Source organism: Ovis aries, chromosome 1 (genome assembly GCF_016772045.2).
Source record: "Ovis aries strain OAR_USU_Benz2616 breed Rambouillet chromosome 1, ARS-UI_Ramb_v3.0, whole genome shotgun sequence".
In the NCBI taxonomy this organism is placed as follows: Eukaryota; Metazoa; Chordata; class Mammalia; order Artiodactyla; family Bovidae; genus Ovis; species Ovis aries.
The window spans coordinates 217251847-217277479 of record NC_056054.1 but is presented as its reverse complement, the minus strand read 5'-3'; the positions used below and the strand labels follow the sequence as shown (position 1 = coordinate 217277479).

Sequence of the window (25633 nt, the reverse complement as noted above, 5' to 3'; positions counted from 1 at the left end):
CCTTGGGGTTGCTGAGAGTTGGACATGACTCAGTGACTTCACTTTCACTTTTCACTTTTATGCACTGGAGAAGGAAATGGCAACCCACTCCAGTGTCCTTGCCTGGAGAATCCCAGGGACGGGGGAGCCTGGTGGGCTGCCATCTCTGGGGTCGCACAGAGTTGGGCACGGCTGAAGCGACCTAGGAGCAGTAGCAGCAGCAGTATGTATTTAAAAGAAAATACCAGTCATTTAAAAAATTTGCCTGTAAATATTTCAGTATGTATCCCTTGATAAAAGATTTCAGCCTAGAGTGGAATGGGAGGATTTGAAATTGAGAATCTCAGGCATGCCCCCTCAGAAAAATAAACCTTAAGAAGAATGGAAAGACTAATTTCCCCAAACCTGTCTCCTGACCAGTGAACATCCACCACGAATACCTCCCCATTTTCAGTGAACCTGCTGCCTGGACTCCGGCTGAACCCCCTTTCTTTGCACCTTTTGCCTGAGAATACCACCAGCCTCAAACCCTCAATGGATTCATGGGTAGCCTGATGTGTCCTAGGCTGCAATTCCCCTGCTATTTCCAAATAAACTCAGTATCTAATCATTTGAGCCTGCTTCAGCTTACCTCTTCATTTAGACTGTCTCTCTCAACACATATCATAACACCATTGATAAAATAACAAGAAACTTAAAAACAATCATAATGTCATTATCACACCCAGTAAAATTAACAATAATTAGAATTAGAAATGTTTAATGCTTAGAAATTTTAATACCTAATTCATGTTCAATTTTTTTTTTTTTTTTTTGCTAATCTCAAAAATGTCTGTTTACATTTGAATTGTTTGAATCGTGATCCAAAAAGGTCCACATATTATATTTGGTTAATTTTTCTCTTAAATCTTTTTATCCTGTAAAAGTCCTATCCCCTTTGGTTAATGCTGCTTCTTTGTTGTTGAAGAAACAGGTCATTTATCTTATAGAATTTCTCACATTCTGTGTATAGCTAGTTAAATCCTCCTGGTGTTGTTTTACATGTCTTTATTCACTGAAATTTTTGTAAGCCAGTAAACAGACCTAGGAATCAATGTGTTTCTTGAGTGGGTAAATAATAGGGCTCTGTGATGCCGGACATTTGGGAAGTGCTGTATACTTTGGAAATCAACATATGGAGATTTACAGATGAAGACCTGAAAAATCCTAAAGTGAGGAAATGTTCAATTTTGCTTAACTGTGCATTTCCTTCGGGTTTTGTTGTTGTTATTGTTGTTGTACTACCTATTATATTCACATGGAACTAGAGTCCTGTGTTACACATTCTGAGAAACATTGGAAGAAAAGATCTAAATGGTCTTCTCAGAATTCCATGATTTTGTATGGAGCAAGACCCACTGCAGATCTTTATACAATTTGCTGATAGGTGGATCCCGTAGACATTTATTATGTTTTCTATTTATAGAGTATTATACTTAAAAACACTTCCCTGGTGGCTCAGTGGTAAAGAATCTGCCTGCAATTCAGATCACCCGCAATGCAGGAGATGTCAGTTCGATCCTTGGGTCAGGAAGACACCCCTGGAGAAGGGAACGGCAACCCACTGCAGTATTTTTGCCTGGGAAATCCCAAGGATGAAGGAGTCTATAGGGTTACAGTAGACTTAGCGACCAAGCCATCACCAAATATTTGAAAACACTATTCCTGTTCTCGGAAGTTAAGGCTGAGTTGATGAATCAGCAGGTGTCCAGAAAGCAAACGCGCATGGCCATTTAAAGGAAAGGCAGTAAAAAAAAAAAAAAAAAGGAAAGGAAAAGGAAAATCAGCTGTGTAGACTGCAGTCACTGAGCGGAATGGCCTGGTGGGGTTCACTGGGAGGAAGCTCCAGTGGTGAGGCTGGCTTTGCAGCTGAGCAACAAGAATTGGCAGCAAGTCAGAGCTGAAAAATATCCCAGAAGTCATCTGGTATTGTCTTTTCATTCAGAGAGGACAGAAAGTCCAGGAATAGGAAAGGATTCTCACAGCCAATGAGGGACACAGCCTAGGACTAAAACCCAGATGTTCCTGCTGCTAAATCTAATAATACACTGAAAAAGTCCCTTTCAAAATTATTTTTGTTGTAGGCAAACTGTTTCGTATTCTCTGTGGAAGCTTTCAGGATTTTCTCTTTATACTTTGGAGTTCTGAAGTTTCTTCAGGATGTGTCTAAGTATGAGCTTTTCCTTTCATTCTGCCTGGCTTTCAGTCAGCCTTTTTATTATGAAGATCCAAGCTTCCTTAGGGTGAGGGAAACCTTCATCGGTTCCTTGCATGTCTGTATCTGGGCCAGTTGTTTTGATTTGTTCCAACCAGTCGCCTTTTCTTTGATGTTTTATTCATTTTGAGTCATCCTTGGTTGATCCTTCCATATTTATGAATGAAAGATCCTGTTAATGATCTTGCTTGGAATTCATTTGAAGTTATATGGATTGGTTTATATAGAAAGGCACACAGAGGTAAATTTGACCTTGAAGTCTAGTGAGGGAGGAAAATGAGCAAATTAAAAATTCTGTCAGTGTCAGAATGCCTATAGTGTAGTTTAAGCAAAAAGAAAAGGTGGTGGTATTAGTTTGTGTCCCAGGAAATTTCAAGTGTGCCCCTCCTCCAACTTCGTAGTTGCCTCTGGCTCTTTCTGGGTTGAACTGGAAATGGAGGGGTTGGCAGAGAAACAGACTGAAAAGTCTGATATAAGAGCAATGGTTTGGTGGTGTGGCTCTCTGGACAAGAAGAAAATTTTAGCCTTATTCTTCATCTCAAATGATACTCTAAGCAGAGTGATCCACCATTCCAGTTCTACAGTGGGCAAGCCATTAGCCACTGCAGTCACTCTTAGGGGAATTCAGGACAGAGATAAACAGGAAATATTCTGTGCTTTTTTTATACTGAAACTAGATAGTGAAGATTCATATCTAAGGAATAATTGCAATAAGCCCATATTCTTGCATCTTCCCATACACAGAAAAGCACTAAAATCATTAACTAGAGACGTCTGTTCTTTTTGAATAGCAGTAAGTAATCTTTTGACATTAGACTACATTTTTTTTTCCCCAGCAAAACCCCTCATACATTTCATGGTTCTTCCCTTACCTCTTCAGAGGATTTCCTCAAAGCTATCTAAGAGGCTGTCTCCTGGACTATAGTCCTCAGTAAGCTCCATGAATGAAACTAAATTCACAAATTTTATCTTGTATGTTTCTATTTCAGTAGACAACACGTATCTGCATTTCTCAAAGATTTATCACTGAGAATCTTTGTATATAATATTTATGACATGGGCAGTGCCTCTTCTTAGAACTTTCACTCCTCTTGTAGCTTCTGAGTACTTGGTAGTTCATTCTGCACAATTTATTTTTGTTTGGGGTCCTATCTCTCTCCCAGGAAATCCTCTTAAGTGGACAAATATTTAACCCAGGCCTGGTCCTTCTTCATGGATCACATTTGGTCCAGAGAAACATTTGTTCATCCTTGCATCTGTGGACATGCATCTCCCATTGCTCTGCTGCTGGCAAACTGCTCTGGCCACCACTGCAGGCCTTGGTTTCTCAAGGTTGAGTCAAACACTCAGGAGTCTAGGTGTGTTTATAGTCCTGATGCGTAGATAGTGAACTAAGATTACAAAACTGGAACCTGAGCACCTCTTTGCAAGGTCTACAGAGACTATAAAAACCTCACTTTGGAAGTGGGAAAATTTGCCACCTTCAATTTTGTTCTCAGTTTTGTGGATCTCAGCTGAAAAGCAAGAGAAAGATCTCATTGTAAAAGTTTATTTCATGTCTATATGAAAAGTATAGGAGTGATGAAATACAGAATCTTCCAAGCTGTTTCTAGAAAGCAGTGGGCCAGCTCCCACGATTGACTTTGTTACAACAGAGATAGGTGCCAGACAACTGCTAAAGCAGCTTGTGGGTCTCAAGCAGTAAACAAAACAAAATATTGGTTCTCCTAAGAAGCTGAATGGAGCCAGTTGAATGTGTATCACTGTGACAAAGAACTGCCTGTCAGAGAGAGAGAAGTTTCTTACTAAGGCCTTTACAGGGAATGACCACTGAAGTCAGATAGACCTGGAGTTTATTAGCTGTGTAACCACAGCTGTGGACAGTTTAGCACTCTAAGCCCTGGTTTTCTGACTTGTAAAAGGGAAATAATAGTGAACGTGAAGGATGGGTGTGGAGATGAAATGTTGGATGTGAAAAAGACTAAAAGAGAAGTCCCTCCATGAGTGGTAACCACCATCACCATCCTTCCTCTGCCTACAATCCCTTTTTCTTCCTTGCCCCATTAATTCCCACTCTCCCTTAAAGATAGCTCAGAGTTAGCCATCTTTTCCAGTAGCTTTCCTGGACTCCTTTCCCCCTTCATTATGGTATATGATGCTTCCAAAGCATCTTGTGATATCTCTACTGTGTCACTAACCATACTTACCTGAAATTGTAAAGTTACTTCCCCCAACTGGAACTGTGGGCTCCTTGAGTATAGAGAACACTGTACTTCTGAGAGTAGTGTTATTAGTATTTCCCACATTAGCAGTGTTATTAGTCTTGTTAGTATTTCCTACATGGGAAAAAGAAAGGTAAAATTATGTTTACCTCTCAAATTGTATAGTACAGCTCAGAAGATAGGACCTGGAAGAACAGAAATCCATGACCTGGCATTTGTGACATATGTGGGATCTGTGTAATTCACACCATCCCACCTCAGAGATAGGGAAAGAGCAGTCTATGTTACTTCTTCCCTCCCTTGGGAGAAAACATATCCAATTGATCAAAACTGAGATGGTAGATCCTTGATTCCTAGTCTGAGTCTTTGGATCATAGAACTCTAAGGTAGGAAAAAGCTTTAGAGAGTGCTTCATCATGGCAGGAGAGGGGACTATCTCAAGCAGCTTGTGTGTCTTAAAAACTATACTCAACATTGTAAGTTTATATTTGGAAAAGTTAAAGAAGGACCTTACTTTGTTGAGTTTTGGGATGGAAAGCACTCAAAAACCTCAGTTGGTGGGGATAGGTGTGGGTCAATCATATCATGAGGAGGGCAACCAGAACCAGGGCAGGGAAGCATGACGTATCTGTATTTGTCAAAAGGAGGCAGGCATTACGGGAAGCCTGACAAACAACCAACCTATTTCCAACCACTTATCTGCATACCAATGAGGAAACAGGTGTGTCCAAGGAGACACACCGTGTGTGCAAGCAGAGGCAGGAGTTGTGTTTCTCCACTGCATCTCAGCCTGACCTTGGCTTTGTGTGGTGGAGAAGCGGCACAGCCCGAGAGCAAGAGGAACACTGAGAGAGGACAGAAAGGCAGAAGCTGGTGTGATCCTGAGAAAGCAAGCAGTCTAAGACCCAATGTGCTTATACGCCAAATGGGGGAGACAACATTCTACCACACGGGGCTGCTAAGGACCAAAAGAGAAGGTAAGTTCTTTTATAAAATGCAACACGTTATTTAAAGGTGACCTTTCTAGCATTTGCAGGAGAAAAGGCGGGAGACCTGGGTCGGGAAGATCCCCTGGAGAAGAAAATGGCAACCCACTCCAGTATTCTTGCCTGGAGAATCCCATGGACAGAGCAGCCTGCTAGGCTACAGTCCACAGGGTCACAGAGCTGGACACGATTGAGCCACTTAACTTTAACTTTTTCTAGCATTTAAATCATCCAACTTGAAAAAGAGACACACACTTAAGCTATACCTGTAGACTCTCCAACCACAAACAAGGATTTCCAGAAAAGTAGAAAAATTAATGCTAATCAAAACTTTTTTTAGCACTTTTTAATGAGGGGAAATTGTATAAGTGGATAGCCACATGGGAAAAAGAAAGGTAAAATTATATTTACTTCTCAAATTTGCAAACCAGGATAAGTTCTAACTAGAATAGAGACCTAAATTTTAAAAATGAAACCATATAAGCATCAGTGAATTCTCCTATAACCTAAAAACAGGGAAAACATTTTTAACCCTGACTCAAAAATTCTGAAACAATGAGGAAAAGATTAAGATTTAATTGCATCAAAATCATACTTCAACAAGACAAAACAAAAAAACCATAAAGGCATATTCAAATTAAAAAGAAAAATTACAACTTAAATTCACAGACAAGAGCTTAATAGCCTTAATTTAGAGGGAGCTTCTAAAAATAAAGAAAAAAAAGACCAAGAATACATCTTAGAGATATAAACAAGTGGCTCACAGAAAAAGAAATGTAAATACTCCTTAACTTATTAAGTGACACTCAGTCTCACTCATGGGAGAAATACAAATTAAACGATCCTGAAAACAATGTCTTACCTATCAGACAAAAACACCCAAGTGGGACAATAAAAGCTGTTGGTGATACTGTGGGCAAATGGACATTTTCATATATTGCCGGTGGTGAAGGAGGAAACAGAACAAGCTCTTATCTTGAAAGCAGGATTCCGTCTTGGGCCGGACTGTGGACTTTGAGCTATATGCCCAGTATCTATGGAAACGAGATATCAACTTGAAAACCAGGCCCCCAGAAGGAAGAGCCCCAGGGCTTGTACCTAGACTCTCCATCACCTAAAAGAATACCCTAATTATCTGTGTAACCGAATAGAATCATAAATTCTACTTATCAGAGTATGACCACAGGCCTATTGATAATTGTCCACTGTTAACTACCTGGGCTTAAGGCATATGAATCACAGGTTAACTTTGATTGTATCTTTCTTTTTCCTTTGTTCAGACTAGTTTCAGGGAATTTGGGGAGGTGGGTTTGTGCACGTACACTTAGGGTATGTAAGGTTTTCACATAAAACTAGTCAGGATCCTTGGCTAAGAGGAGACGTCGGTGTAATAAACTGCACTCCACTATCTGCACTGTCCTTCTGAGTGAGTTTGTTTCCCGGAACCCGTGACTACAACAGTGGGAAGGCTGCTGCTGCTGCTGCTGCTGCTGCTGCTGCTAAGTCACTTCAGTCGTGTCCGACTCTGTGCGACCCCAGAGATGGCAGCCCACCAGGCTCCCCTGTCCCTGGGATTCTCCAGGCAAGAACACTGGAGTGGGTTGCCATTTCCTTCTCCAGTGCATAAAAATGAGAAGTGAAAGTGAATTTCCTCAGTTGTGTCGACTCCTAGCGACCCCATGGACTGCAGCCTACCAGGCTCCTCTGTCCACGGGATTTTCCAGGCAAGAGTACTGGAGTGGGTTGCCATTGCATTCTCCGGGGAAGGCTACTGGGAAGGTAAAAAAGTAGAACCCTCATGGAGGAAAATCTGGCAATATATAGTGAAATTATACATTCATTTATCTTTTGACCTAGGAATCTCACTTCTGGGAATAGGGTCCAAAGATTTAATGGCAAAAATAAGAAAAGACACATGCATGAGGCTTTTAATCACAGTGCTATTTATAGTAGTAAAGGCTTGGCAACAACTCCAATGTCCACCAGTAGGAACTGGTTGACTTAAGTGTGGACACACATGGGAATGATGACTCCATGATACTATTAAGGAAAAATAAGTAACATGGAGAAAAGTGAGTACGTTCATATCTCTTTTAAATGGATGGATAAACCATAATGGGCTTCCCTGATGGCATAGCAGTAAAGAGTCTACCAGCAATGTAGGAGACAGAGGTTCAATCTTGGGTTGGGAAGATCCCCTGGAGAAGGAAATGGCAACCCACACCAGTATTCTTGCCTAGGAAATCCCATGGACAGTGGGGCCTGGCAGGGAGCCTACAGTCCATAGGTCACAAGGAGCTGGACACAACTGAGAGACTAAACAACAACAACTGATCATTTGAAGCCTTGCAAATACTTTACAGAAATATAAAACAGAAAAAGATTTTAAGCAAACTTTTAAAATCAAAAGTAAAACGAAACAAATGAACCCATGGATCAAGTCTGTGTCATAGCCATAGAGCAATGAATCATCTCCACTGATTTTAAAACACAGGACTTTGCTCATTCGTAGTGGATATATCATGAGGACACAAAGAACCACGAAACAACCCTAAACTGCAGAGTCATCGTATTAGAGGCAGTAGTATTGCTATTGCTTTTTTGAGACTATTATGTGTGGACTGTAAGGTAAAGCGAATGAGTACTGGTGTTGGTGACACTGAAATTTTCAGCGTGGGAAAAAGGAAACATGGCTATACAATAGATGAGGTTACAAACATCCTGTTATCCTGAATTTGTGTTGGATTTGTATTATTTAATCAGTGTTAACTCATTAAAGTATTTTCTCTTGAAAAAGAAAAGTGTATTTTCTTGCTCTGTTCACTGAAAAGGTCTAGAAACAGTGACCAAAGCAGTAGCAAAGAGCACCTCTAACACAGTGGCCAGAGGACAATGTTAGATGATAGTACTGAGTCTGGGAGGTGAGGAATCATGAAAATCCAGATTGTGGGAAATTCTACAGGACAAATGATCAACAAATGAATTGGGAGGGGAAGAGGGAGAGAGGCAGAGACAGAGAGAAAACTCTAGATTAAAGGAGATTTTAAAGAAATCAATTAATTGCAACACATGGACCATATTATAACCCTCATTTGCTCAGGTGAAAAGTTATCTGTGGAAACTTAAACACTGATTGGACACTGAATAATATAGGAAAATATTGTTACTTTATTATAGGTATGATAATGGTATAATGAAAGTGTTAGTTGTTCAGTCATGTCTGACTCCGCGACCCCTACATGGAGTGTAGCCTGCCAAGCTCCTAAGTCCGTGGGATTCTCCAGGCAAGAATACTGGAGCAGGTAGCCATTCCGTTTTCCAGGGAATCTTCCTGACCCAGCCCAGGGATTGAAGCTGGGTCTCCTGAATTGCAGGCAAATTCTTTACCATTTGAGCCACCTTGGCATAATGGAATTAACACACTCTCACCTATATTCCTGCCCACCACCCCCATTCTAACACATATACCACTTCGTTTCTAATTTCACCTCATCCTACTCTCCACCAGGGGCTTCCTTGGTGGCTCAGCTGGTAAAGAATCCTCCTGCAATGCGAAAGACCTGGGTTCGATCCCTGGATTGGGAAGATCCCCTGAAGGAGGGCATGGCAACCCACTCCAGTATTCTTGCCTGAAGAAGTCCATGGACAGAGGAGCCAGACGGGCTAAAGTCCATGGGGTTGCAAAGAGCTGGACACAACTAAGTGACTAAGCACTACTCTCCACCACACACAGCTCAGCTCAGAGGCCTCCCTGTTGCTCCCTGCCTGTATTAATACCAGAGGCACTCCTGTTTCAGAGCCTTTGTTCTGTTACTCTCTGTGCCTGGATGTTTCCCCCCCAGGTATCTGGTTGGACCCTAGCTCCTTTAGGTCTTTCCTCACTTAAGCTTTTCTCAATTAACCTTTTCCTGACTTTATTGACAAATTCAACAAGCCATCCTCCCTACATTTCTTATATCTGATTTTTCTTCATAAAATTTACCAGTACGTACCAAACGTTCTGGGGCTTCCCAGGTGGCACTAGTGGTAAAGAATCTGCCTGCAATGCTGGAGACGTGGGCTGGATCCCTGGGTCAGGAAGATTCCCTGGAGAAGAAAAAGGCTATCAACTCCAGTATTCTTGCCTGGGAAGTCCCATGGACAGGGAAGCTTGGCGGGTTATAGTCCATGGGGTCACAGTAGAGTTGGACATGATTTAGGGACTAAACAACAATGAAAACAACAATCATACACGTTACTCTCTTCCTCCACTGGAGTATAAGCTTCAAAAAACAAATGTCTATTTTGTACTTCAGTATTGTTCAGTCCTTGGGTCAGAAGATTCCACAGGAAGGAAATGGCAACCCACTCCAGTATTCTTGCCTGGAGAATCCCATGGACAGAGGAGCCTGATGGGCTACAGTCCATAAGGTCACAAGGAGTCGGACGGAACTGAGTGAGTACTACTATCAGCAGTTCTAGCATGCAGCTTTTCTCAAAAAAATGTTAAATGAATGTGCTTATCTCAACTAACTTGCCAACTCCTTAAAGGCATATGTATCTTACTTGGCAAAATGTGTCTAAGCTCCAGCACACAGGATCAAAAATTAAAGTAATTGTTTTCTGAAAGATTAGGAGAGATATAAGGAGGCAGTTGGTGTTTGCAATAGTTTATCCTCACCCTGCACTCTCCATAGGCAATTTTACCCATGTCCACTGTTTTTTTTACTACCCATGTGCAGAAGACAAGCAGGTTATCTTCACCTAGATCCTTCCTCTGAGCTCAAAACCTGTACTATATTCAAGTTCATACTTGACACTCTCTGGACCTCAAATTCATCATGGCCTAAACCTACTTCTTCCACTGTAACCAAACTCAGCAAATGCCACCATCTAAGCCAACTGTATGTCACCCTTGACATTTCTCCCATTCCACCAATGTCCATCACCCAGCCCCCCACCAAATTTTATCCTCTGAAAAATCCCTAAATCATCTACTTGCCTATCTCCAACACCTCACTCTTCTCTACCATCAAGGATCGACCCATAAGCCTCCTGTATCCTTGCATCCAATATGTGCTTAGTTGCTCAGTCGTATCCGACTCTTTGCACAACCCCATGGACTGTAGCCCACCAGGCTCCTCTGTCCCTGGGGATTCTCTAGGCAAGAATACTGGAGTGGATTGCCATGCCCTCCTCCAAAGGACCTTCCCAACCCAGGGATCAAACCCAGGTCTCCAGCAATGCAGGTGGATTCTTTCCCGTCTGGGCCACCAGGGAAGCCCAAGAATACCAGAGTGAGTAGCCTCTCCCTTCTCCAGAGGATCTTCCCGACCTAGGAATCCAACTGGGGTCTTCTGCATTGCAGGTGGATTCTTTTACCAGCTGAGCTACCAGGGAACCATCCAATATGACCTCCACTGAAAACCATTCTTCATAAAGCAGCCACTGATCTTTATCAAAATGCTTACCTCATTGGATTCTCATTACCCTCTACTTAAAATTCAGCACTTTCCCATGGCTCTGGATTAAAAGGAGGCATCAACTTCTGTCCTACACGGGGTGACTTCTACTTAATTTTTCAGATTCTTCTCATGACCAATCATTCTATTCCAGATGCATGGTATACCAACCAGACCCCCAATGTCCTGAGAATTTTAGCTATGCTGTTCCCTCTGCCTGAAACACCCTTTTCTCTTTACCCAGAGTTGACTTTGCCTGTTCTAGGTCAGCTCAAACACTTCCTCACTTCCTTCCATTGACCACATCAAACTCTTTTAAAACCCCTTTGTTATACTTTAATGCAATTTTCCTCACCATGCGGTCAGTTTCCCTCACAATACCAGAAAGCAGGCTGTTTTTACTTCAATGCATCCACCATGCCCAACAAAGCACACAGTAGGATGTTGGTGGAAAATATGAGCAATTCAAATGGGGCAGAGTTAAAGGAGGAATGGCTGTTAACTTTGGTGAGTACTTAAAGCTCTTAATAGAATGAAAACATTTAACACTCCCAAAACCAATTACACATACATCTATATTTAGTTGGAATAGTCAAAATCTGGCAATATGGCTCTAGTACCTCCCTTCCATTAATTCTCATCTACAATTTGGAGATTGTTAACCATTCTGCTTAAAGAAAGTGAAGAGGAACTAAAGAGCCTCTTGAAAGTGAAAGGAGTGGAAAAGTTGGCTTAAAGCTCAACATTCAGAAAACTAAGATCATGGCATCTGGTCCCATCACTTCATGGGAAATAGATGGGGAAACAGTGTCAGATTTTATTTTGGGGGGCTCCAAAATCACTGCAGATGGTAACTGCAGCCATGAAATTCAAAGACGCTTACTCCTTGGAAGGAAAGTTACGACCAACCTAGATAGCATATTCAAAAGCAGAGACATTACTTTGCAGACAAAGGTCCATCTAGTCAAGTCTATGGTTTTTCCTGTGGTCATGTATGGACGTGAGTTGGACTGTGAAGAAAGATGAGCACCAAAGAATTGATGCTTTTGAACTGTGGTGTTGGAGAAGACTCTTGAGAGTTCCTTGGACTGCAAGGAGATCCAACCAGTCCATTCTAAAGGAGATCAGTCCTGGGTGTTCTTTGGAAGGATTGATGCTAAAGCTGAAACTCCAATACTTTGACTCACTGGAAAAGACTCTGATGCTGGGAGGGATTGGGGGCAGAAGTGTATGAGAGGATGAGATGGCTGGATGGCATCACCAACTCAGGGAGTTGGTGGACAGGGAGGCCTAGCATGCTGCAATTCACGGGGTTGCAAAGAGTCGGACACGACTGAGCAACTGAACTGACTGCTTAGATTTCATTTACACATTGTACAAAGATAGACTGTTGATCAAATCTAAATATTTTATTATATAGTTACACCCAATTGTTTTTGCTATATACTTTTAACTTGAGGACGTCTGTAAAACCAGTACATTAGATAAATCCTGAAATTCCGCTCGCTATAAGCTATTTAAATATTGCTTATACAAAATATTTGGGGGCGGGGAGGAGGTGGACAAAAGCTTATTTACAAAACAGAAATCAGATGCAGAAATCTTATGATTACCAGGGGATACAGGGGAGAAGGATACATTGGGAGACTGACACTGGCACGTATACACTACTATACATAAAACAGGTGACAGTAGGAAATGGCAACCCACTCCAGTATTCTTGCCTGGAGAATTCCATGGACAGAGGAGACTGGCGGGCTACAGTCCATGGGTTTGCAGAGTTGGACACAACTGAAGCAACTTAGCATACATAAAACATATAACTAAAAAACTGCTGTTATAGCACAGGGAACTGTACTCAGTACTCTGTAATGGTCTATATGACAAAAGAATGAGTGGATATATAACTCATTCACTTTGCTATATACCTAAACTAACACGACACTGTAAATCAACTACACTCCAATAAAATTATAAAAAAGTATTAAAGGAAAACCAGCACCGTATGACCAGCACACACTTAAATAAAAGATGAATGTTTAACATACAGAGTAAATGTTTTTTATTCACTGATAGCCTGAAGGTCCATTTCAAGATGTTTCTTTTGTATGCTTAATTAGTTTTATTAGCAAGCAAAGCCCTATGAAGGATGGCAAGATCTAGTCCTCAGACTCAGATTCATCTTCATCTTGACTAATCTGGAAGTAACGAAGCTCGTAAGTCTCCTTGTCAGATGCAACCACACGAAGCCAATCACGAAGATTGTTCTTTTTAAGGTATTTCTTGGTAAGGTACTTCAAATACCTTTAAAATAAAAATAAATTTCATTCAATATAATACTTAATAAAGGCCTATATAAGATGCACTGTCATATTCATCTTCTGTGTTCCTAGTTCCCTCTAATTATTTCATTTGTACTAAACATTGAGCAAGGCTGCTAGGGATATAAGGTAGCATTCTCAACCCCAATTAGTATCAATTTATGCCCTACAACAAAACCCTTATTCTCCCCCACCCTCGCAATAAATTTTATATGCTGGAGACTAATATGAAGGATAGCAGTAACAGTAGCTTCCTCTTCAGTCTTACTGCGACGTTAGATTTTTAAATTAAACAATATGATCTCATTCTTCAAATATTACAAGCCAATATCAACATTCTCTTTACCACCAATCTCCCTAATTTCAATCCCATCTTGGATCAACAAGAGGCAACCTGTCAACAGGGCTGAATCTTATTCACAAGTTCAAGATTATCCAGTCTTAAAACATGCATATGGCACAGTCCTTGTAAACAAAGCTTTCAGCGTGGCCTGATTTCATTATTCCAATCTCTCTCCCTTTATGTTTTACAATTCTGAACTCCTACGCATTCCTCTCAAGCTTCCCTGCCCTCTGTCAACGTTGCTCCCCATTAGGAATCTCATTCCATTGGCAACACTAAGCTTACTCTCAGGTTCTCCGCAAACTCGTGCTATCCCAATCTCTACCTGCAATGCAGCAATTACAATATTGCATTTATAACAGTTATCTGCATGTTCATAAGAACCTTGGGGACAGATACTTCATCTCCAAATCCCTAGTGATTAATTCACAGCCATAGCTAACATGTACTACCACCACAGGCTTCTAAGTCTTTGGCTCACTCCTGTATTTCATTTAGATTAAGCTTTGCCTGACCACTTTAAACAACTTTCTTTATGCACTTACACACAGCTCTTATCAACTACTTACATTACTGCATTTCATTATCTCTCTTCTATGCTTAAATTTAAGTTCCTTGGTAGTGGCTACCTAGTGTGTTTGGTTCATGCTAGGTTATGCAGTAACAGTGCTGTCACTATGAAGTATTAATATTTACTATCTGTTAAGAAAATTTTAATGAATGAAAACTGGCCACAGGACGAACACTAGAGAAATTTACCTCTGACTGGCTGCTCTATTAGAAGCTAGGATACTTACTCCCGTATTACGCAACAGACATGTTTCTTCAAACACATTCTAATATTACAGCACCCAACACTGTTTAAACAAAACACAATGGAAAACACATACCAACCTTTTAGAGAACTGTTTCTCAGAAACGACTATGATTTTATTCTTGAAGCGTTCAATGTGAACGACATTCCCAAGATTTCCAGTTTTTCCATTCACTTTAACCTTTTCCCGCAGAAATTGTTCCTATTTTAAAACAGAAAAAATGCCACACTAGGGAAGAAAACCCTAGATATTCACTAGGGAAGGTACCCTAGGAACAGAGATTAGGTTAAAATCCAAGATTATATAATTCATTATTAGAAATTCTACTAAAATGATAAAACCAAGCTGAGTAGAGTGATACTTACAAAATTTCCAGAATCAAAAATTCCATCTTCTACTGGATGAGTAAGATCCAAATTAAACTTCCAGGTTGACTTCTTAGGCTTCTTGTCTTTCTTCTACAGAAAAGTTAATATAAGTATGGCTCTCTACAACAATTTATTCACATATAAAATCAAAACCCTGTTATCAGTGCAGAGATGTACAATGAGGCTATATATGTTTGAAATGGCGCAAAATTATACACCCTAAGTTTTTCTAACCTGGCTATGAGTAGGGGAGTACACTCATTAACTTGGTTAAAAACCAAGTTTCATGAAATCCGCTGGAAATTTCCCTTGTTCATCATATAAATGTTTCACAACTGCAAAATTCAAGAAAGCTCAAAGTACATGGTGACCTATAGTTTCCTTCACCAGAAGATTCCCAAGAATCCTATTTTTCAAATGGAAAAAATTAAGAGAATCAACCTCCTTTCAACAAGTTACCTAGAGCTTGATCAGAACTTCTGATCAGGTCCATTTTTTCCCCCTCAAATTATCAACACTAAGTTTTGTGGGCTTTTATTATTTTCCAGATGGCACATGTTCAATTTCAAATTACCAGGTATGTCTTTACTACTGCCACCCCCACTGCAGGTGGGGAATCAGGTAGCCTACCACCTGGAATCTTTAATCTGTTCTGCTTTTAAAAAAAACATATTTGTGTCAAAATTTTTTATCCAAACTTTGACACAATCTGTGGTTTTTCCAGTAGTCATGTATAGATGTGAAAGTTGGACCATAAAGAAAGCTGAGCGCTTAAGAATTGATGCTTTTTAACTGTGGTGCTGGAGAAAATCCTTGAGAGTCTCTTGGACTGCATGATCTAACCAATCAATCCTAAAGGAAATCAGTCCTGAATATTCATGCTGAAGCTCCGTTACTCTGGCCATCTGACGAGAAGAACTGACTCACTGGAAAAGACCCTGATGCTGGGAAAAGACTGAAGGCACGAGAAGGGAACAACAGAGGATGAGATGGTTGTATGGCAACACCGACTCGAAGGAAATAAGTCTGAGCAAGCTCCTGGAGTTAGTGATGACAGGGAAGCCTGGCGTGCTGCAGTCCATGGGGTCGCAAAGAGTAGGACACGACTGAGCGACTTAGCTGAAACTGGTATAAGAGAATACTAGGAGCTGGACTTGACTGGGCAATTTCTACCTCTGAGTACCAATTAGGTTTAGAAATGCAGTTTTACCCTAACATTTCAAATGCTCTTTGGATGGCTTTAAAGCTCTTTAACCGGCTTTAGGTACTGGTTCCCTTATTTAGTAAGTAAAAACTTTGAAAAACGCCACTTTTACATTCGCCTAAGAGTTCTGGCTTTCACCATTTAAAAAACTTTTATCGTGAGATAATGAAGAAACCTCTTCCTAACTTTTAACTTCTCTGAAACTTCTGCAACCGCGGCTATCCCAGAAGTTGAGTGCCTCAGCTCTCTCCCTCCGCCTGGCAAAGCCATTAGACTCGCTGCATTACCGACCGTCGCTTCCTTGTGGAAACAAACAGGGTGTCATCGGCGTTATCAGGCGCGAGATTAAAAAAAAAAAAAAGTAATAGCCCAAAGGCTGTCCCACTAGCCCCGCTCACCGTCCTGCCTCCTCTTCGTTCCCTGCGCTGCCACGACCAACCATCGTAAGCCAATTCGGGCCTACCTCGAAATGCACAAGACCGCATGGCAGTCGACAGGAGTTAAGAAAAAACTCACAACCTTTACGTTCTGCTTGTGTTCCTAACCGAAGTCCCCATTTTACCCTTCCTCTGCTTAAAATTAGACGATCTCAACTAGCCAGCTACAAAACTCATCTACAACAGGCGAAAATCAGCTCACTCCCGGCACCAACACGAACACTCACCGGCGCCATCTTGAAAGCTTGCCGCGCGATGAGAGAGAGCGAGGCTGCCGGCCGCACGTATTTATACCACAGCGTGCTGCGTCACGCGCCGAGAACGTAAGATCGCCGTCTCTCTGAGAGAACATGGGAGGAGCGCGGAGGCCAGTAACCCAGGAAACCGGGGGTTGGCTAGGAGGGCTGGAGGCAGTCAGTTTACTAGGGAGCGCCGGCCGGCGGGTAGGAGAAACCGTTCACGGTACTGCGCTGGTGACTGCAAATGCTGGTTGACCGCAGTGGTCTCTGCGGTTACCTTCTGGGAGACCGCTCCAGCTGCACACACCGGAGGGATGCAGGAAATGTTTTTCACTAATCGCCTGGGTCTTTCGTCCAAATCAGGGCAAGGCAGTGTCTCAGGTTCCTTTGGGATCTCCTGTCATATTGCAATTATAATCCTCTAGCAAAAAAGTTATTTCTATATATATGCTTTGACCCTTAAATCTTGTTTTCTAAATGACTGTTGAGGGAAATCAGTGTTTTGTGGAGCCAAAACTAGGTTCTTGAGGGTGAAAAGAAAATCTTTTAAGAGAAAAATACGTAGTGCTCGCGTTTTCACACATTGTGTGTAATTTATTATATTTTATTCTATTTATAGGTTTTAGAGTTAATCCTGGACTTCCCTGGTAGCTCCGCTGGTAAAGAAACCGCCTGTAATGAAGGAGACCCCGGTTCGACTCCTGGGTGGGGAAGATCCCCTGAAGAAGGGATAGGCTACCCACTGCAGTACTTTTGGGCTTCCCTGGTGTTTGATATGGTAAAGAATCCGCCTGCAGTACGGGAGACTTGGGTTCGATCCCAGGGTTGGGAAGAACTCCTGGAGGAGGGCGTGGCAACCCACTCCGGTATTCTTGCCTGGAGAATTCCCGTGGACAGAGGTGCCATCCGCAATGCCTCCCAGTAAACATTCGAGGAATATTTTCAGTTCAGTTCAGTCGCTCAGTCGTGTTCGACTCTGCCGCCCATGGACTGTAGCACGCCAGGCCTCCCTGTCCATTGCCAACTCCCAGAGTTTACTCAGACTCATGTCCATTGAGTCGGTGATGCCATCCAAAGAATATTTTGCTGAGATCTAACTACTAAAATGTGCAAGACACAAGAGGATGGATATGTGGTGGTGACATACTTGATGAGAAAAGAAAAAAAAATAGTTTCTGAGCTTTGAAGCATTCTAAGTTGATGTCATTTCAGAAATGTGGCATGCCTCTCAGTGTTCTGCGGTGTTTTTGTTTGTTGAAGTGAAACTATCATGCAAGGGGGTAAGGTGGGCAAGTGTAGAGGCTGCGGTGGATTTTTGTTAATTTAGAGAGCAACCCTAGAAAGGGATAGCTGTGTATGTTCTTGGTGAAAATGATTAGTAATAGAGCTATGTTTAATGAAGCATAAAACGTGTAGATTCTAAATTGAAGTGTTGAATTCCTAGAAGAAATTTCAACTTTTCTTGCTTGTTTGCTTCAGGAACCACTGTAATTTTATTTATTTTATAAACATTAAGGAAGTGAAGTGAAGTCACTCAGTCGTGTCCGACTATGGACTGTAACCTATCAGGCCCTTCGGTCCATGGGATTTTCCAGGCAAGAGTGCTGGAGTGGATTGCCATTTCCTTCTCCAGGGGATCTTCCCAACCCAGGAATCGAACCCAGGTCTCCCGCATTACAGATAGACACTTTACCGTCTGAGCCACCAGGGAAGCCCTAGAGCAATTGGCATTTTCTCCTCCAGGGCTGCCCAGGTTGAAGAGTAGAAATGATCCTTGTACTATTGATATTTTGAAAATAAGCCATTAATTGAGGCCCTTATTACTTTATTGCTTGTTTTGGCAATCTTGCATGCAATGACCAAAAAAATCCTTAAAACTAGTAAGTCATTTGTACAAAGTGGATATCAAAAACAATCCCAAGATAATTAAATAGAAACTATAACAGAAAAAAATTTTTAATTATGAAAAAACTTAAGAAAAATATTAACCAGAAATGTAAGATAGTAAGATTAAATATTATAAATAACCAAATTTTAAACACAGATTCTCTGTCTCCATTATATACATAGTATATGTACATACATTGCCTATCAACACCCTACGAATATTTTTTATTTTGACAATAGATTCTAAAACATGAAATAACAGGTGTCTAAAAAGAGCCAAGATAATTTAGAACAATGAAGGGAAGTTGCCTTTTCTGCTATTCAAATATAGATACTATAATATGTGATAGATATATTTCTAATATAACCTTCAATCATTGGGTCTATATTATAATAGTGCCTGAATAGAGCAGTAAAATAAAATATTGAACAATATGGCAGGTTAGATTCACAGGGACACCCTCCCATTTTTTGGAGGCAGAAATGAGCAGTCCTCATGCTCATACCAATTTAAGGCTAGAATTAGTTCTGCTCAAATTGTATGAGACAGCTCTAGCCTAAAAAGACAGTTTAAAAGTGTGCTTGGCTTGATAGTGCCAGGCAGAAGCAAATGCAAATAACTATCTTCAATATATTTAAAAGCTAAGACTATTTAAGATATGATAAAAGAAGCAGGGACAACTGAAATTGGCCAGAAATTTTCTAAAAACAAGAACAAAATAGAACTTCTAAAAATTAAAACCAAAATCTTTAATTAGGAAGAGTGGATGAGTTAAACAGAAGAGTAGACAACTGCAAAGAAAATCAGTGAATGGGAAATTACTTAAAATGCAACATAGACAAGCAAAGAGAAAATGTAAAAAGGTAGATTAAGAGACAAAGATGTTAGAGTAAGAATGTTCTAGTTATGTCAAATGGGAGATCTAGAAGAGTACCAGGTCAGTAAGGTCCCCTGGAGAAGGAAATGGCAGCACACACCAGTATTCTTGTTTGAGAAAATCCCATGGACAGAGGAGCCTGGCGGGCTACAGTCCAGGCGGTTGCAAAGTCGGACATGACTTAGCAACTAAGCACACACACACACACAGAAGGGTACAATAGAGAAAATGGGGGTAAGGCAAAATTTAGAGAAATAATGGCTAAATTCTTAGATTCAGGAAGCCTCAAGCAGGATAATTGAAAAGAAATGCATACCTAAACACATTGTAGTGAAACTTCAAAACACAAACACAGTTATTTCCAAAGCATCCGGAAAGAAAAACCAAAATGTTTATTAACAGGAGATATATTAACAGCTGATTTCACATCAGCAACAATGAAAGCCAGGAGCAGAGAATTATTATCTTCAAAGTACTAAGAGGAAAAAAAAAATGGAGAAGGGCATGGCAACTCATTCTTGCCTGGAGAATTCCATGGACAGAGGAGCCTGGTGGGCTACAGGCCATGGGGTTGCAAAGAGTTGGACACGACTGAGCAACTGACACATACACAAGAGAAAATAACTGTCTACCTAGAACTAAAAAGTTTAAAACTATCTTTCAAGAGTAAAGATGCGTTTAAGATATTTTTAACAAAACTGAAAATTTGCTATTAACAACAACAGATCCCTAATAAAGGAACTCTGAGAAATATACTTTGGGATAAAGAAAAATAACCCTGAAAGAAGGGCTATCTTCCAAAAGAAATAGCATAGAAAAGGTCTAAGATGTGAGTAAATCTAAACAAACACCTAGTGCATTAAAAAAATTTTTATTTTGTGGGTCTGTTTTGCTACTAATGTACTGTTTCTTGATCTTGGGGGTGGTTACATAAAGTGTGTGTGGTTTGTGAAAATTCAGGCTCAGTAGTTGTGGCCCAGGGGCTTAATTGCTCCACAGCATTAGGGATCATCCCAGACCAGGGATCAAACCTGCATCTCCTGCATTGGCAGGTGGATTTGTTATCACTGAGCAACCAGGGAAGTCCTCAGTGTATGTTTAGAAAAACCAAAGTTATTTTAAAATTATTTTTAACAATTGCAGTTTCAGAAGTAAGATTTTATTGCTATACAATGCCAAAAGAATTCTGAATAATTGATCAACCATTAAAATAAGAACAAGTATCTGTTTTCATTGCTTAATTTTATTACTTATCATTTTTATCATACTCATTCACCTATTTGTGTCCATTTAGATTATTTTTATTTTTTCACTACTGTAAGCAATGCTTTGAGAAACTTTTAAAAACAAAATTTTTATCCTCTTATGCTGAAATAAATGGCTCATGAAAGGAAATATAAAGAAGTAAAAAAGATAATGCATAAAAATATCTAAAGTCACACCTGCTTAAAATAGCTATTTAATCCTTTGGAACATGCATGTTTATGAATGTGTATTTATATATCTATATAATTTAGATTATACAAGTAATTTTTACATTTGTAAATATTAGTTGGTACAATACATACTTTTTTGAAATGTAAAAAACTTTATAAACTATTTCAAACTTAAAATTGTAAAAATATTTCAAAACACAATATATACATATATAAATACATGAAAATCTGGTAAAGAATATATAAATATATGTTTGTGTCTATGTATCTTTTATCTAGACTTTTACCTACTATTAGCATTTTGCTCCATTTATTGTTTTTTTATCTACAATATATCTATATAGCTATAAATCTTTTTATTGTATCTGGATTTTCAGTCATAGTTGAAAGGAAGCCAAGTTATAGAGAAATTCACCCATATTATCTTCTAGGACTTGTAGAGTTTATTGTTTCCATTTGGACCACTGCTTCAATTGAAGTTTATTCTTATGTATGTTGTATGGAATTCATTTAATTTTTTCCAAGTTTATTTTTTTCCAATTGTCCCAGCACAATTTAGCTAAATAAATATTTGCCCAGTGGTTTGCAATACTACTTTTATCAAATACAGAATTTCTGTATATATATTTGGGTCTATTTTGAGGCTTCATATTTCACTCTTTTGGTCTATTTATTTGCCAGTATCTCACTCTTTTCATTATAGAGTCTTTGTGTGTGTGTGTGTGTTAAGTTGCTTCAGTCCATGTCCGACTCTTTCCAGGCTCCTTTGTCCAGGGCATTCTCCATGACAAGAATACTGGAGTAGGTTGCCATACCCTCCTCCAGGGGATCTTCCTGACCCAGGGATTGAACCCATGTCTCTTATGTCTACTGCATTGGCAGGTGGGTTCTTTACCACTGGCACCACCTGAGAAGCCCCATAGAGACCTCATAGTGAAGTCGCTCAGTCATGTCTGACTCTTTGCAACCCCATGGACTGTAACCTACCAGGTTCCACCATCCATGGGATTTTCCAGGCACGAATACGAGAGTGGGTTGCCATTTCCTTCTCCAGGAGATCTTCCTGACGCAGGGATTGAACCTGGGTCTCTCACATGGTAGGCATTCTAGGCCAACGCTTTACCATCTGAACCACCAGGGAAGATCCTATAGAGACCTCATAGTAAGTTTTAATTTCCATAGTGCTAGTGGACACGACTGAAGCGACTTAACAGAGCAGAGTCCCCACTTACAGCTCTTTTCAGTATTTTTCTAGCTATTTTCTAGCTCTTTTCAGTGTTTTTCTAGCTATTTCTTGTTTATACTTCCACATGAACTTTTTAGCAACTTGCTTAGCTCCATAAAAAAGCTTGTAGTTTGAGGGGGCTGCATTGTTATAAATGAAGTAGAACTAGCATCTCAATCAGAGAAGGCAATGGAACCCCACTCCAGTAAGAGCCTGGTAGGCTACAGTCCATGAGGTCGCAAAGAGTCGGACACGACTGAGCGAATTCATTTTCACTTTCATCAGCCTAGAACAAGGAATATCTTTCCACCTGTTTAAGTCAGATTTGTGTCTTTCAGTAGTGTTTTATAGTTCATATAGGTTTTGAAAATTTTTTTGTATGTTTCTTCACTGTATTTTATCTTTTTGCTGGTCTTCCTTCCATTATATATCTTCTAATTGGTTATTATTTTTGTATATAAAAGCTGTTGTATGTTAATCTTATATCCTTCTACTTTGATGAATAATTCTATTGAGTTAGCTTTATCATTGATTATCTGGGATTTTCCAGGTATTCTATCAGATCATCTAAAAATAGGAAAGCTTCTTCTCTTTTACAATTCTAATGTGTCTTAACTGTTTTCTGTTGTGCAATAGTACTGGCTGATACTTCCAGAACAATGTAATAGCTGTCAAGATAGTAGGCATGCTTGTCTATTTCTTGACCTTACTGAGAATGCCTTCAGTGTTTTTCCATTAGGTGAATGGCTAGCTTTTACAATTTTACACACAAACACACACTCACATGTGATCATGCACACACATACACACATATAATGTTACATATACCATGTTATCATGTTTGTAAATGGAGATATATTTATGGTAAATAGTCATCCACCTTTTTCTTTTGAAGAGGTTTTTTTTTTTTTTTCCACCAAGTTCAGGTAAAATAATTTGGTTTCAGAGGTCCCAGATAATCTCTGCTGAACTTTGGTCCCAACTTTGGTGGCACTGGTCTGATCTTGCAGGAAAACCTATAGTTACTTTTTTTTAAATGGCCCACTTGGGTTGTTACAGAAACCTACCTGTGCTTCATGTAAACAAGTTGTGGGGGGAAATCAAATTTATTGCAAATAGGAACATAGCACTAGTAACACAAATAAGGAATTTTTGTATAATTTCACGAACCTGACACAGCTGCCATTTGAGAGATGTTTTGAGGATGGGTTTTGTTTTATCCAGAGGTTTTTTTCAGCATCTATGGAAAAAATAATATAACCTTTCTCTTTAGACTCAATATAGTGAATACTATTAAGAGAGATTTCCTAAGATATTAATCTATTTCCTTGGGAGTGAATTGATAGATTTCATAATATTGGTTTATTTTGCATCTCTGATGTAAACTCCATGTGGGTGTGGGTATCATTTTCTTCATGTGTGGTTTGCATATATTCACTACTAGTATAGTATATTAAGATATTTGCATGAGTACTTGTATTTATTTTTGTTATCTTTATCAAGTTCAGGTATCAATGTTATATTTGTTTTGTAAAAAGAATTTGGAAGTTCTAATTTTCTATGCTCTAAAACAATCTATGTAACTTTGAGACCATCTGGACTCTAAAAGTTTGGTAAAATTCTCCTGTGAAACTACTTGCCTGGTTTTGTTTTTGGTTGTTGGGTTTGTGTGTGTGTGAACAATTTCTTGATAACTTTCTCTGTTTTGTTCTGTTTAAGCTTTCTCTTTCTATGGAGGTTGATTGTAATAACTGTATTTTCCTAAAAAATCATATCATCTAGGTTTTCAAATTTATCCACATAGGATTTATTTTCATTTTCCCTCTGCATTGTTAGTCATTCTTTCTTGTTCTCATTTTGTACTTTTGTTTTCTTCCTTTATTTACCTTAAATAAATTAGCCAGTGATTTGTTAGTTTTTTAAGAAACCCGAATTTTAATTTCAATTTTTCTATTCACCTGGTGGTTTAGTCATTAAGTCGTGTCCAACTCTTGCAACCCCATGGACTGTAGCCAGCCAGGCTTCTCTATCCATAGGATTTCCCAGGCAAGAAAACTGGAGTGGGTTGTGATTTCTTTCTCCAGGTGATCTTCCCAACCGAGGGGTCAAACCCGCATCTCCTGCATTGCAAGTGGATTCTTTACCAACTGAACCACCAGGGAAGTTCTCTAGTCACCTAATTCTGTTTTTATCATTTCTTTCCTTATGCTCTCTTTTGTTTTTTTTTTTTTCCTGGTTATTTGATTTTGGAATTTATTTACATTCCTTTCATTTTTGATATAGATGTTAAGGCTACAAATTTTCTTGTATACAGCGTTACATAGATTCTGATATAGTTTTCATTATTTTTCAGGAATTCATTGTTGGTAATACTCCTTTCACTATAGAATTATATAATAGGTTTTCAAATTTCCAGGTAGAAGGGTCTTTTTATTTTCACTTAGGATTCGTATCAGCGTTATTTTTACCTTTTCCTCTTTGTAGAAACTGTTTCTTTGTGCCCTAAATGTCCTGTTCTTTTTGGGAAGTTCCATGTATTTGTATTTTTTTTTCTCTAAGATTTACCTCAATGATTGTACGAAATTAAAATGCACTGGAGTGGCAACAATTTTAAGTGGAACTCAGACACATCAATGTGAACAAAAAAGGCAGACACACTATCAATATTATCAATGATCAATATTAGATAAACCTCCATTCTCCCAATTAGAATCTTTGTCAGGGATCTGATAGTGATTGTGGTTGCCATTCTAAACACTAGGACACAAGTCATTGTGATGCTGTGTAGTACCCATGGGTGGGATCAAAAATTGTTTCGACTGGATTCAAATAACTCACAAATTGGACAATGGATTGATAAAACATTGTAGGAGGGTCCTTTTGAGCTGATACACACCCAGTGATTATAACTGATCCTGCTGAATGTATTGTGGGAATCTATGTTTTAAGTTCCCAGTGGAACACACTTTAGACAGGCAGTACAAGTTCTAAAAGTGGCAATTCCACAGGACATATCCTATTTGGATAGAATATTTGTTTAAATATGAGGTTGGGGTTGGGGGCGTGAAGAAACTCAAGCTGATATGTGACATACAGTTAGTCCCTTTTCACTCTTTTTTCCCTCCCATGCCTAATTCTGGGATACAAGTTATTAGTGTTTGCAAGTGGCAAAAAAGAGTGGGGCTGACGTGTACAAGACTTTAATCTGGTGCTTCTCCCACTGCCGAGTAATGCTTGCTCGATCTCGAGGGTTATGGGTAACAGTAATACTCATCACAGATATGAGGTGACAACTATGCTGGTAGTCTTGGTATGGTCCACACGTCAGGAAGTGAGAGAGATGTTCTAGAATGGTACAGTGGGTAAAAGGAAGAAACTGCTGCACCACTTCAGGATGAATCTGTCCAGATAATGTTGATTAGATATGATGAGAACTGGGAAAATACTTTGCTTCTGGGACTCATCACACCATTCACATCAGTATAGAAAGCAAATAGCAAGCCTGGTGGGAAGGAACACCTCAGACCCTCATCAGGGGCTGGAACCACTGAACTCTCTTGCATTATGTATCCCTGGAAGAATGCACAGGAAGAGGAGG

At 39.7% G+C, this 25633-nt stretch overlaps 1 protein-coding gene and 1 long non-coding RNA gene across 3 annotated transcripts; one reads left to right on the top strand and one right to left on the bottom strand.

Moving 5' to 3' along the window:
- Positions 1–5242: 5242 nt before the first annotated feature.
- On the top strand, positions 5243–13247 carry LOC132657217 (uncharacterized). Of its 2 annotated transcripts, XR_009595066.1 has the most exons (3): positions 5243–5432; positions 9737–9876; positions 10789–13247. It is a non-coding gene; the product is annotated as an uncharacterized LOC132657217 (long non-coding RNA). The 2 variants fall into 2 exon arrangements; XR_009595064.1 differs by having other exon boundaries at positions 9737–13247.
- On the bottom strand, positions 12928–16634 carry RPL22L1 (ribosomal protein L22 like 1). Its single transcript, XM_004003165.4, has 4 exons — positions 16598–16634; positions 14727–14819; positions 14441–14562; positions 12928–13186 (listed from the first exon to the last, which is right to left on the bottom strand). Exons 1-4 carry the CDS (start codon positions 16604–16606, stop codon positions 13042–13044), a joined length of 369 nt encoding a protein of 122 aa, XP_004003214.3. The 5' UTR covers positions 16607–16634; the 3' UTR covers positions 12928–13041.
- Positions 16635–25633: the final 8999 nt, after the last annotated feature.